The sequence below is a fragment of the Temnothorax americanus genome, unplaced genomic scaffold, assembly GCF_048541705.1.
Source record: "Temnothorax americanus isolate GAGA-0224 unplaced genomic scaffold, ASM4854170v1 Scaffold42, whole genome shotgun sequence".
Classification (NCBI taxonomy): domain Eukaryota; kingdom Metazoa; phylum Arthropoda; class Insecta; order Hymenoptera; family Formicidae; genus Temnothorax; species Temnothorax americanus.
In genome coordinates, this window is record NW_027509570.1 from 1,345,613 (window position 1) to 1,359,445 (window position 13,833).

Sequence of the window (13,833 nt, forward strand, 5' to 3'; positions counted from 1 at the left end):
GAAACCATCTTGCTTGTGTTTCGTCGTATTATAATATTTGTTGCTACTTTGTATTATAACTTTTGTCCTTCTATCTACTACACATGTAAATATTCTATTTAATTTTTGATGAGATTATAAAATTGTGTATAATTATATTATTTTATACAGTTTCTATAATTTATAGTTGTTACAATATTTTTACTGAACAATTATAACTAAAGAAATATGTGTTTGTTCCGCCAATGATAATAAACAAAAGGTGCATATATTTGATCGACTATAATTATATCGAATATAATATATATATAATAGATGACAAGACAAGACAATCTATATAAATCCTTGATTAATATTGAATAACTCACGGAATAAACTTAAATGTGTCAAACTATTGCGATTGCAAGTGGCGATACTTACATAATTTTTTTTATTTGACATGCAATGTTTTTGAACGTTTACTATTTAGTTAAAAAGAAATATATTTTTTAAATAATTTTTTAAATTTTTATAATTTTTTTAAATAATACACGTTCTTATTTTTCTATTTATCGAGTTATTTATATCATGATTGTATTACTTGCCTATAAAATACCTATTTTTTATCTTCCTTGGATAGTTAAATAATATGCAAAATCGAAATTAAATTTTCTGTAAAAATAGATCTTATGAAAATTCTATGTACGTCGTTGACATATTAATATCGTTTCACACATGAATTATATACTTAAATAAAGTTGTTTTTTATATATATTTACATAGTTTATGATTTGTGTTTAAATGATCTTTTTCCATGCATCTTTTTCTTTTGATATTGAATCTGTTAATTTATTTTTAATAAATCCAGTTTTACGTGTCATACATCTAAGAAATTATCTAACAAATATATTCTCTCATGTGAGAGAGAGAGAGAGAGATTCCGATCAATATATATAATATATAATAATTATTTTATATCTATATATGTAGTATATAAGTTAGTCACTATTACAGCAGATCTAGGATTTTAGGCTATACGGTCAAGTGGAATGACATTTTGGAGACCTAATTTTGGAATGTAAGTGAAGTGACCATTCCATATTACAAACCTCATCTTCTCCATTTTCCTTATGACTTCATAATAATATATATAAACGATTCGGTCAATGGTGACGATCATGGCGCAGAAAGAAGGGCGCTGCTCTAATGAGCCGAAGATCCGAGTTCAAATTCGACCAAAAATCGTCGGTCTTTATTCGATCGCTATACTTACCTCTCGGAAGAGTTAATGGCACCCGCCGAGAGTTTATCTCTTGTCACGAGCACCCCTCTATATTTGAGAACTGATCCTCCAGGCTGCAATGGGGATTGGGCACTAGGCTAACAACTTGCAAAAAATGAAGAATTAAATTTTCATAGATAAATAACCCATCAAAGCAACAAGAGATCTGATCGATGAATTTAATTAAGTTATTAGATGAAAAATATATTCCCGTAATAAAAATCACAAATAATGAGCTATCACAAACTTTTTGTATGGACTATATGCTAGTATTTTAAGGCAATATTGATCTGCACATGCGCTCTAATATAACTAATAAACCGCGAATTTTAAACTTACTTTCTCTCTCTACTTTTTATTAAAGACACCTTTTACACGTATGTCTCTCAATCGAAATCTAAAATTTAAGTAAGTTAATCAATATTAGTTCCGTCTATGCTTAAACTTTGTTTGAATCCACGCGGACTTCGAGAAAATTTTCCAGCAAATCAAGCTAATTTCAGTCTCATCGAATAATAGGGTGTTTTCCAGTTGACACAAGTCGACACAAGCGTCACTCTATCCTTGTTGTTCACTAGATGTTGAAAAAAGACAGAATTTCACAGAATGATGCTTGTATCGACTTGTGTCGCTAAATGAGCACTCAATGGCTGTGTTCAGCAGAGAAAGCAGGTCAATGAGCGCTTAATGATTCTTTTTCAATGACTTTTTATTACGATTGGTTTTTACACTTGGATCCAGGGAAGAATTAAAGGCAAGATCCAACCATTTTAAAAAGTTACTGATCGCTCGTTGAGTTGCTTTTTCTGCTGAACGCAATCAATGGAGAACGCGCGGAGCATTCCGAAAGTAGGGCCGGTATCACAGTCTCCGATTACGTTGGTGAAACCGGGCCTGAGTTTAATCGGAGAATCTAGGGAGAATCACGTTAATCGGAGACTGTGATACCGGCCCTAGGTCAGAAGGAAACAGGATTAAGGTGGAAGCACATAAAATTGCAGGAGCCATGAGCAGAATGCAGAAGCCATATGCGCATCCGCTATGGTATCTGTAGAGCCCGTACGTTCCCGATTCAAGCAACGCGATTGGTCGAAACTTTACTGTTACTGTTACAAAAAAGTGTGTGTCCGGGGGGCTTAACAGTCGATTATTTTTCTCAAATTCGATTGTGCGTGGTCCATTTCCTACGACTCACGACCTACGACTCGCATTGTAGACCCCGCATTAAGCTGGCCACACACACTTTTTGTAGAACGTAACAGTAGGATTTCGACCAATCGTGTTACTCGATTCGGGAACGTACGGCCGAAATCCTACTGTTACTGTTACGAAAAAGTGTGTGTCCGGGGCCTAAAGGCCTTCACACACGAATTGACGGAAGACGTAAGACGTAAATTGTAAGGAAATCCACCACGCAGAGTCGACTATTCCCCTCTTTAAGAGGGAAGAAGAGGGGAATAGTCGACTCTGCGTAGTGGATTTCCTTACGATTTACGTCTTACGTCTTCCGTCAATTCGCGTGTCCAGGCCTTAATGCTAGGTTTACAATGCGAGTCGTAAAGTCGTGAGTCGTAAGAATTGACCAATCACAATCGAATTTGAAGAAAATAATTGACTGTGCGTGGTCACGTCTTACGACTCACGACTTCCTAGCATTAGGGTGCCGTCACATGGCAGTCAGAACGTCGGAAAACGAAATCTCGAAAAAGTAACGGAGAGGGGGTCAACCAATCAGAATCTGCTCGATCGGTGCGATTTTTCAAGGGCCGGGCTCCCCATGGAACGACTTTTACGGAAAACTGAATGGCATTCTAACCTTAACATATTTGTAAATTAAAGAGAACGTTCTATATAATTTTAGAGTATAATAAAAAATACGTCGAAGCTTTATTTTTTAATAGACTCTACTACTACGGTAAGTATCTTTTTTCTTCTAAAACAATAAAAATAATTTTTTCAATTTTTACTTATTCCGGAAATATCAGTCCATGGGGAACCCAGTCACAAAAATCGTTACTTTTCCGAGATTCCGTTTTCCGACGTTCTGACTGCCATGTGACGGCACTCTTATGGCTCCTGCACACAGGACGCGGCAGCGCGGCAACGCGGCAACGCGGCACCGCGGTAACCAATTACCGTCTTGCCTTTCCGTTCTACTTCTGAAAGTAGTACGGAAAGGCAGATGGTGATTGGTCACCGCGTTGCCGCGTCCTGTGTGCAGGAGCCATTACTGTTTACGAAAAAGTGTGTCCGGGGCCTTATGGAAGATTCACATTGCGTCCGATCACGTCCGATGTTCGACATCCAATAACAGAATTTACTATTAGAGACAAAAATTTCCTATTGGATGTCGGATCGTCGTACGTCGAACATCGGACGCAGTGTGAATCCTCCATTACTTCCAGGGATTCTACAATTTAGCGGAACAGCGGATTGGCTCGTGACTCTCGTGAGCAGACGGGACGGGCCAATCAGGGCCAATGAGAACCGATGTCGCGGAGTAACGCGCCGCGTAGCAAGGAGAGTGAAAAAACAAATCGGGCGATCCCGCTTGACGAAAGGGCCGCAGCGCGCGACGGCGACGGGGGTAACGAATGAGTCCGTCGGTGCCGATAAAAAGGGCGAAATTTCCGGCGACGATGCGCGCCCGTACCGGTCGACAAGGTGCCCGCGGCTGGATTGCGAGATTTGCGAGGCATGCCGCCGCGCGGTAACTTTCACCCGCTTTGACCCGTCGACGTGCAGCGAGCAGCGAGGGGCAGTAGAGAGGAAACGGTCCGGTCCCCCGTGCCGACCGCCGACCGCGATCCCTTCCGCTTTTCCGGAAGCGGCGGGCGTCGCGCGGACGTGAGCACGACGAGCGGGCCGCGGTGAGCGCATAGCTGCGGGCTGCGGGACTCATCTTCGCGCGCGCGAGGGTCTCGGGACCTTTACGGGCCGCCCGTATAACTTGCGTCCGCATGCGTAATAATTGTCTCCTTTTCCGACGGGCCGATCGAAATACATTGTCCGACCGGAGAGCACTCTCGGGGTACTCCGCGAAGGAAGGGAAGTTGCTGTAATGGCCGCCGTGTCATGAAATGAAGGTGCCCAGCCAGTTTTGTGGTGCCACAATGGAGGATAGCTGCAGCCCCGCGTCCCAGAATCACAACGGCCAGCTGGCCGGCGGCGCGAACGTCTCCCTCGCCAACAACAAGCACCAGGGCGGCAGCGACAATGGCAGCAACGGCGACTCCAAGGACCAGCGGCCGCAGTACTCGATGCCTGGCATCCTGCACTTCATCCAGCACGAGTGGGCCCGCTTCGAGCTCGAGAGGTCCCAGTGGGAGCTGGACAGGGCGGAATTTCAGGTACGGGCCCCGCACGGCGGATGCGGCTATGCGCGGGCCGCGGCATCCGCTTCGCGAGCCAAGCGTGAACGCGCGCGCGAGACAATTGTTCGCCTTCGTGTCACTTCAGCTGTCATGTGATGGTAGGGAGGCGCACAAGGAAGCACGATGCGAACCTTTCGCTTCGGGCTAACGCAAACGAAATGCGTTAGCATCGCGGTAGAACGTAGAACGTGTTAATAATCGACATCGTGCACCTCGAGCACGTATAAGTATTCGTACCGATGTTGCTCCGATTTGTCACACTGTCAAAAAGCGGAGCAAGCGTGTTTTTTTTTTTTTTCTTGGTACTCGAGCTTGTTGGTGTTTGCGCGTAGAACGTACGAAGAACGTGCGATAGTATAAAAAAGTAAAACTGTTGTCAATTGACCACGTGGATTAATTTTTCCTGGTGTTTTATTGCGCAGGCTAGGATAGCTTTTCTTCAGGGTGAAAGAAAGGGACAGGAAAATTTGAAGAACGATCTTGTGAGGAGAATAAAAATGTTAGAGTACGCGCTTAAACAAGAAAGGTAAATAAATTAAGTAATTGCGGTGATATTATTTGATACATTAATGGCTATTCATATACGTGTCATTTGTATATATACGAATGATACTTCTTGTTTTTGAGAGTATTTTATTATTCAGATAAGAGTAACGTCAAATTTTTATTTAAAAATCCCATTGTTCAATGATATATTGATATGCAAAAAAATTAATAAATATGAAAGAAAATATGTTAGTTTCCTAGAAGTTTTCTTGGAACGTGTGTGTCATTCACGTATGAGTAATATATATATGAATAACATTGGCAGTCTGTGTGTTGAAGGAGGATTCAAGAAATATTTTTGTTAGCATTAATATTCAAAATTTGAATACTATACACATAATATTTACATACATACTTTTTTAATAAATAATACGAGTATGTGTATGTATGTCGTATATATTGTTACAAGAAAAATTACATACGTATACTTGAAAAGAAAACATGCATTATATATATAGTATATTACAAATTATAACTGTTCAAGTCCATAATGTGAACGTAGAACTTAACGTGGACGTTATTATTAGGATTTCCATATACAAATGAGAGATACGGACATTAACATTATACTACTGGACTACCATTAGACTCTCGTATGTCTATACTTTATAGTAACATCTATTACAATGACCTTACAATACCGTTTCTTGTAATTTCTACAGAGCAAGGTATCATAAGCTAAAATATGGTACTGACTTAGTAATGCAAGGGGATGTCAAACCACCTCTTTATGAAGAAGGTACCACGTGCACGATCTCTGAAAGTGGTAGTGGTGGTGGCGGTGGAGGAGGCGGAGGAGGAGGAGGAGATGGAGAAGCTTCATTTACATCCATCAGTAATGTTAGTTGGAGACAAGGTCGTCAACTTCTGAGGCAGTATGTAAAATATCTGCTTTAATTTCAGAGCTGCTTCAGAGTTTTAAAGCTGTTAATGTTAATTTTTGCATTCTTATTTTGTATTCAACGTAGGACTTTGAGACCGAGAGGAAAACATTAGTGTGTACGTCATAAAAAGATATCATAGTAGAATGTTTTTTTTTTTTTCCAGGTATTTGCAAGAGATTGGATATACCGATACGATAATAGATGTACGGTCAAACAGAGTACGATCTCTGCTTGGCTTAAACAATAATACAGATACGGAAGAGATGAATACTCCAGCGTTAAATGGAAATGAAGGAATAGCACAGGATAAGCAAGAATATAACGAGAGTCTCGTATTCCGAGGAAACCAGAAGCGTCCCCCAAAAAAGGTAGAAATAAATAAATATATTTATATTTGTTTTAAACTTTTTAAATGAAACAACTTGTATATATTAGCGCTACGTGCAATATTATTCAAAATTTTATATATCTAACGCCACGTTTATATATCTAAACAAAAATTTATAACGAAATTATAATGAAAGAAAGCAGTGGAACGCTTTATGTAATTTTTGCATAAAAAATTTGATGATATTTAAATTTCAGCAGCAGCCATCTTCTATGGCAGAGGCAATGATATTAGACACGGAAGCGGCTGTTATAGCAAATTTCGAATTTTTGCGTCACACGGATATGGACATGGAAGAGGAGGAAGGAGACGTAGAAGACGAAATTTACGATGCAACGACAGATACCAAACCAAATAAGGTACGTTCTATTATTGCTTTGTATTTCTATTGTATAATATTTTATTTTATGCGGTCGTTATTTGCGACATGTGTGTTCTATCGCGATGACTTTCATATTTGCCTGCAGGCATCTATTCCTCTTCTAGCGGATGATGTTGACACAGATGCGGAAGCAGAAGAAGTGTTAAACGAATTAAATCTTCTCACAGAAATCGAAGAATCACCACCTGGTTCTATTCATCTGGAAATGAATTCTTCAGAATGGAGTAAGTAGTATCCTTATTACGTGACATGTATTTAAGATGTTTTTATTATATCAAAATATAACGCTGTTCGCACGCGTATTAACGCGATTCATATTATTGTTACACTTTGCACGTTGCTAATCTAACATCTTTCCTGAAGATGCGGCATTACATAGAGGATTGCAACCAGACCCAAGACGCCCAACGAAGGAAGGTGATTCTACACTGGAATTAGGAGAATTAGAACAATTATGTGTTAACAATGATGCAGAAATATCGTATGATGTAAGTCCAGAATTTTTATCGTGCACAAGTTGATTTGATACGATTCATCGACGCTTGTAATCCCGTTGTTTCGTCCAACAGATGGTTTCTACCACAAAAGAGACCTTCAGGAAAACATGGAACGCGAAATATACGTTACGATCGCATTTTGACGCTGTTAGGGCACTTGTCTTCCATCCCACAGATCCAGTTCTCATCACCGCGAGCGATGATCATACGCTGAAATTGTGGAATCTTCATAAGACTGTACCAGCGAAAAAGTTCGTAACGTCCATTTTGTTATGAAAATAACTGAATACGTATACGTTTTTACGTCGTATTTTAAAGATGTATGTTATATATTGTATTTATTTAATATTACATTTACATTTTTTTTTTGTTTTTATCTTGCAGGTCAGCCTCGTTAGATGTAGAACCACTTTACACATTCAGATCACACACTGGACCTGTTTTGTGTCTGGCCATGTGCAGTATGGGCAACCGATGTTACAGCGGCGGTTTGGACGGCAATATCCATTGCTGGACGCTTCCATCGGCTAACATCGATCCGTACGACTCGTATGAACCAAGTGTCCTTAGTCATACGTTAACAGGACACACGAACGCTGTTTGGGGTTTGAGCATGTACTTACGTACTATGCTGTCGTTCAGTGCAGATGGAACTGTAAAATTATGGGCGCCACAGGCCCCACAACCTCTTCTCAATACGTATGTTTCGGAACAAGGTACGCAAACCCTAACGTTTTTAAGCTTGGGACAATGCGCTGTTAGGTCATGATTAGCTAGTAGCAAGTTGTATATTAAAATAACACGGGAGTCTCAGCGTCGCACAGCTTTATCTAACAAATATTGATCAAATGTAAGTTTTCTCTCTGTGCCATACGTTTCTAGGTGCGTGTGTCGTAACGGTTTTCCTTTTGTTTCTTCTTTTTTAGACGGTATACCGACTTCGGTTGACTTTATCAGGGACGAACCGCACAAGCTGGTCGTGGCTTATGAAGGAGCTTGCGTGGTATTTGACACTGAAACCGGCGCGATCGTGGCGCGACTCGAGGCGAACGAGACGAAAGGCGTGAATCGCGTAGTAGCACATCCGACGTTACCGCTCGTTGTGGCCGCACACGAGGATCGGCATATTCGATTTTACGATCACCGGTCGGCTACTCTTGCTCACGCAATGGTAGCGCATTTGGACGCAGTCACTAGTCTCGCTGTAGATCCTCATGGTTTATATTTACTTTCAGGAAGTAAGTACGGAGAAGGAAAATGACACTACGTTTATCACGATAATATAACACGCGAAACAGTTAAAAATAAAAAAATATATGTATTTGAACGTATCGCTGGTCTCTCTACGTCGGTATTTGCTCATTGCGATTGCAGGTCACGATTGCAGTATAAGATTGTGGAACATGGACAACAAGACTTGTGTTCAGGAGATAACAGCGCATCGGAAGAAATTCGACGAAAGTATCCTCGACGTAGCGTTCCACCCGTCACGACCGTTTATAGCGAGCGCCGGCGCCGACGCTCTCGCCAAAGTGTTTGTGTGAACGGTGTAAAATCCAAGATACACTCGCTACATCAAAATGATTTCTACTATCACGTCAAATCGAGCAGTTTTTGTACTCGTACTCATTTTTAGATAGCCTTATATAACTTTTATGTGTCCACACACCCATCCACCATACATATGAAACACACATAAACATAAAATACAAACACTTCCGATATATTTCCGTTGTTAATTCCGCGCGTTCTACCATTTCTGAGATACCGATTTATAAAGAAATCAAATCGCTCGTGTAGTTTATTCATAAAGAAAAATGAAAAAAATTATCAGTAACTCTTGTCTGTGACACAGTTTATGGGGGGGAAAAAAGTAATTTTAAATATATAAGTGCTGCTTGTTGATGTTCGATCATCATTAAGTAGCCGATACTATTTGGAATAGCGGGGAGGGGTACGCATGTAGAATATTAGCCGATATAGTCCTGATAATTAGAGGAAAACCAACCCCTTGCCCACAGAGAATCCAGGAAGTACACTGCCGCGGTAGCGTAATATTTATCCTTACGTTAACTATTTATTACCAATATCGCCGTTACTGTTGCACAGCTACTGGGGATTAATACAATCGTACGAATCGACTATACAGTTGCCCTAAATGAATAAAAAAAAATATATGCATTACGTAGTCTCCCATTACACATAATTTTTTTTTCCTGCTGCCTTATATATTCATCGAGGCTAGCACATAGTTATTATGATAACGATAATAATAATAATAATCGTAAGCTAAATATAATAGACATAATATTAATAACAATAAATTATACGTGTGTGTTTCTCTCTCTGTAATATATTGTATTTAAAAATAGATAACTGTGTAACGTATTATAATGAACATTTTTTTATTAAAATCTCACTCCATTATTTTCTTATTTTACATCCTTCACAAATCTGGATCATCGGAGACCCCTCCCCCGCCTTCTCCGAGGCTCAGCCCCTTTTTTCATTATACCTTGCGCGATCGCGCGGTCATACGATTACCTCATTTTTTTATGTACGCGCATCGCACGTGATCCCGAAGAAGATAATCCTTCCTCCTTCCCGCGAGCCGAGCGGCTCCCCGCTCCCCGTCGGACGAGACGAGCGTGAAAATAAACGAAAGTAAGATCGTTCTCGCGCGCTCTCCTCGGCACATCTCGTTCCTCCTTTCGCGCATAATATAATATAATATAATACCGTCTCTCTCTCACAGCGGCGAACGCAGCGGAGGGAAACGCAACGCGATTATCGCCGCCTGAAAGAGACGGGAAAGAAAAAAGACGAGAACGCTCTTCCATTCGATTCAGGCGCGATCGCGTTAATCAGCTGAACGCGATCAGCCATAGCGTGGGCGCGCTCGTGATTCGCCCGCAACCTGACGAGAGAAAGAGAGAGAGAGAGAGAGAGTAAGAAAAATCAACCGCGAGGACCGTCGATGATCCCGAGAGAAATGACAAAATCTGCCGTACACGCGTGCCAGGCATGAAAGCTGGACTATTCTCGGCTCCCCGAGTAGTTTGTTGTTGTTCCACGCGCCTCGTAAGTGTTAAATCCTCGAGCGTCCACTTCCTCTCGTCCGGCCATTCGCGCGCGGAGGACGAGGAAGTCGGGCGAGGGATCGGCGAGACGACGCCGAGCGTTTCGACGCGGCCGTCGCGGCCTCCGCCGTCCGCCTCGCTGAGGAACGTCTAATCCGTAAAATCCTCAGACAGGTTATGTGAGACCCGTGCGAGTGGCGCGCCCGGAGACGCGCAGCCCGAGACGTACGTCGACGAGTTATGGTGCGGTTCCCCGGTCCCCCGTGAGCGTCTCGGTGGCCTAACGATGGAGCGGAACGGTGCCAGGGAGATGGAGGAGCGCCGGTGCATTCGGGACACCGGCAGGGCCCTGAAGAAGTACGGCAGCACGGCCAAGCACGTGACGCGGACCGAGAGCTTGGTGAAGCACGCGGTGTGCCCTACGGACACCCTTCAGGGAATAGCGCTTAAATACGGAGTTACGGTATAGTGTTCCCCCGTCCACCAGCATTGCCTTCGTGTGTCTCGTAATACGTGCTGTTTTGAGCGCGGTTTCGCTTGCTTGAGGCAAAAAACATTGTTCGCCACAACGTTGACGTTTCTCTGATTCTTGCAGACGGAACAAATAAGAAGGATCAATAGATTGTGGGCGTCGGATAGTTTATTCTTACGGGAACATTTGCTTATTCCCGTCAGCATCGACAGCCCCGCCTCTGTATGTACGGACGACTTGGTAGCTTCTGAGGAGCACGATGTCCCTCCAAATGTGAGTAAAGTTTGGGAGGAATCATTGGGAGCTTTCCAGCAAAGCGACACAAGTCGCGTTTTATCTTTGTTACTCCGTGTCAAAAAAGAAAGACGAAATGATGTTTGCGTCGACTTGTATCGCTTGCTGGAAAGCTCTCCATAGTGGATCGTTACGTTCTGTCGATAGACACGCCTTACAAATATATTGTATCTCACAGATTTCTAGTCCTTCTTCGATATCGTCCTCTATTGGCGATGAGAGTTCAGTTAATGATTTCTTAGCTAAGATGGATACTTCGATAGCCAATGCCAAGAAAGAAGTTAAACGCACTCAAGGGAACAGTGAGTAAGTTATTTTCTATGCCTTATATGCATTCGACGTTTATATATTTTCAAGCACGTGATTTAACTGGTGATTTAACAAAAATGTGAAAAGCAACCTTTCGCAAGATAAAAATGTTTTACCCATAACGTTGTATATTATTGTTGTATATCTAAGCGCAGTACGTTAAGAAAACGTTAACGTTTAAATAATATCTTTAGCATTATGAATTATTTTTACAGATTCTGCACTGATGGCACGGACGTTTACGTACAACGACGACGTGGGTCGGCTAAATTGCGAAACTCATTTCCTACCACATCGAATACCTACTCGACGTCCTCCTCTGACACAGTCAGGCCTGTGTCCTCTAGTGATATGCATAACTTTCCAACTGCTGTGGTTATGACGCAAGGAAGAAGAGTAAAAACTTCCTTGCAAAGACTCGAGCAGCAGCAAGACGAGATATTCCAGTTGTAGCGTCTAAGTTTCATTGGGCTGTAATGTCATGTGTGTCGACCGTTATTAAAAAGCTTGTAGGAAACGATGTACCGTATATCAATGCGAATAGGAGGTTGTGCTTCTCACGTCTGACGTTGGTCGATCCACGTGTATTGCAGTTTAATCGAATTAAACTGCACCGCGCTCTCTCTTTTACGTTAAAAGACCCGTCGTATCCCGTAGCTGGTTTAAGTAATATTCTTATTTAACGGTTGCACTATCGCTGTATCCCGGTTTTACGATCTTTCTTTTTTCATCGTAATGATATCGCGAAGAATGGATCAACTAACTTTTATACGTAGCGCTAAACCGTTTTGCATAACGTTGCTTAGTGGACCATATGTGCCTTGAATGTAAAACTGCGTTATGTAAGGGGTTCTCTTCATGTCCGATTTTATCTGGTTAAATTACATAAAAATTGATGTATGTTCCTTTTTTAAATACTTAATTTTTTTTCTTTTAGTTTAAACCACTGTGATGAACCACCTAAAACGTTGGCAAAAAAAAACCGAAAACAGCTTTAAGAAAACTAGTTATTATGTAGCGAAAATAAATAGTGCAAAGCTATAAATATAAACAAGATGTAGACTCTACTTATCTGAAACGCGATTTCTTAAACCACGTGTTACATTTGTTATATAACGAAAACATTTTATTTTCTGTTAAAATTTTTTTCAAAAGCGATAAAAAATATATCATGTATACAATATTTTTCCAATATTATATAAATATATATAAATGTTATCATTGTTTATAAGAATCCTAGTGAAAATAATCATGTGTAACGTAAAAGAAAGGAGCAAAATGCACCCGATATTAAAATATTTTAAATTATAACGTTCTTTCAGTATCAAATCTTAGCTGGACTAAGCTTTCTACGATTAATATTGAATTAAAGTAATATTATTAGAACACATTTTAAGTAACGTGTAATCAATTTGAATGTATTGTAATCATTGCCAAAGTCAGCGACGTCTTCGTGTGAGATATAATGCAAAAAGTCACACAAAGTCAGAAATTAAAGAGACGTCATATCAATATCATTTAACGTCGCAAAGCGATTGAAATTAGAAACTAACAATTTAATTTATAATATGAACACTTCCACCTAAAGTCTAAACATAGAGTTACACATTGATATACATTGTACATCAAATATATATAATATGTCCAAGTTTTGTACATAATCTAAAGAAATCCTGTATTTTACACTGTACATACAGCAAATAGCAGCACTGGTTGACAATGTTGTCTGTAATTAATATCATGCAGTACCATTTCACTGTAAAAAAGATATACAAGAATGTTATATAAATTAAGATCTCTGATACATCCTCGCCACTATACATAGACATACGTATAATTAAGATATACATAAGTTGGGAAAAATGTAACTGAGAGAACAATGTGTAAATATAAATTATATTAAATAAAAAAGATCTAATGAGAGAGAGAGAGAGAGAGAGTAACAAAAGTTTGACCACACACACACACCAACTGTGTGTGGATTTTCTATTATTATTCGTCACAAAACAAATGTACGAAAAAGGCTACGGTCAACGTGACGCTACAACGGCTTCGGAGCGTTCTTCTTCTCCTTGTTTCTTCCGTGAAAGAAAAGAGGAGGACGGCTTCGAAGCGTTGTAGCGTCACGTTGACCGTAGCTAAAAAATTGGAAAGTTGAGGCTCTGTTGGACATTCACGCGTAAAGGAAAACGGGCTACGTAAGAGCCACGCGCTGTTGACCGTGCGAAAAAAACGGTGTAATAAAAAAATTAATTTGTAACGCATTCGAGATAGCAAACGTGTCACGTCACTTACACAACACAGGAAAAAGATTTCTGTAGAAATATATTTTCATGACGTTTACAGTACTATTTATATTACGGAGGT

The 13,833-nt window shown here is 40.6% G+C and overlaps 2 protein-coding genes across 5 annotated transcripts; both read left to right on the plus strand.

Annotated features, from left to right (window-relative positions):
• Positions 1-3,728: 3,728 nt before the first annotated feature.
• On the plus strand, positions 3,729-9,730 carry Cka (Connector of kinase to AP-1). Of its 2 annotated transcripts, none has more exons than XM_077416282.1 (11): positions 3,729-4,590; positions 5,037-5,140; positions 5,823-6,035; positions 6,208-6,412; positions 6,633-6,791; positions 6,900-7,038; positions 7,178-7,302; positions 7,384-7,562; positions 7,696-8,027; positions 8,238-8,549; positions 8,686-9,730. In XM_077416282.1, exons 1-11 carry the CDS (start codon positions 4,321-4,323, stop codon positions 8,853-8,855), a joined length of 2,208 nt encoding a protein of 735 aa, XP_077272408.1. In that variant the 5' UTR covers positions 3,729-4,320; the 3' UTR covers positions 8,856-9,730. The 2 variants fall into 2 exon arrangements, with proteins under 2 accessions (XP_077272408.1, XP_077272407.1); XM_077416281.1 differs by having other exon boundaries at positions 3,730-4,590; positions 6,630-6,791.
• A 233-nt stretch (positions 9,731-9,963) lies between these two features.
• On the plus strand, positions 9,964-13,318 carry Red (LysM peptidoglycan-binding domain-containing protein red). 3 transcript variants are annotated; one of them, XM_077416295.1, is made up of 5 exons: positions 9,964-10,392; positions 10,562-10,854; positions 10,987-11,136; positions 11,336-11,459; positions 11,682-13,318. In XM_077416295.1, exons 2-5 carry the CDS (start codon positions 10,678-10,680, stop codon positions 11,846-11,848), a joined length of 618 nt encoding a protein of 205 aa, XP_077272421.1. In that variant the 5' UTR covers positions 9,964-10,392; positions 10,562-10,677; the 3' UTR covers positions 11,849-13,318. The 3 variants fall into 3 exon arrangements, with proteins under 3 accessions (XP_077272421.1, XP_077272419.1, XP_077272420.1); XM_077416293.1 differs by having other exon boundaries at positions 9,973-10,392; positions 11,336-11,463; XM_077416294.1 differs by lacking the exon at positions 9,964-10,392 and having other exon boundaries at positions 10,399-10,854; positions 11,336-11,463.
• Positions 13,319-13,833: the final 515 nt, after the last annotated feature.

What these genes read in the sequence shown, in the direction of transcription:
- Cka (XM_077416281.1), top strand. Translation starts at nt 4,321, where the DNA reads ATGAAGGTGCCCAGCCAGTTTTGTGGTGCCACAATGGAGGATAGCTGC. An exon ending in CAGATACCAAACCAAATAAG is followed by an intron (nt 6,792 to 6,899) that starts GTACGTTCTATT and finishes ATTTGCCTGCAG; the next exon opens with GCATCTATTCCTCTTCTAGC. An exon ending in AAGACTGTACCAGCGAAAAA is followed by an intron (nt 7,563 to 7,695) that starts GTTCGTAACGTC and finishes TTTATCTTGCAG; the next exon opens with GTCAGCCTCGTTAGATGTAG.
- Red (XM_077416293.1), top strand. Translation starts at nt 10,678, where the DNA reads ATGGAGCGGAACGGTGCCAGGGAGATGGAGGAGCGCCGGTGCATTCGG. An exon ending in CGCTTAAATACGGAGTTACG is followed by an intron (nt 10,855 to 10,986) that starts GTATAGTGTTCC and finishes TGATTCTTGCAG; the next exon opens with ACGGAACAAATAAGAAGGAT. An exon ending in CGCACTCAAGGGAACAGTGA is followed by an intron (nt 11,464 to 11,681) that starts GTAAGTTATTTT and finishes TTATTTTTACAG; the next exon opens with ATTCTGCACTGATGGCACGG.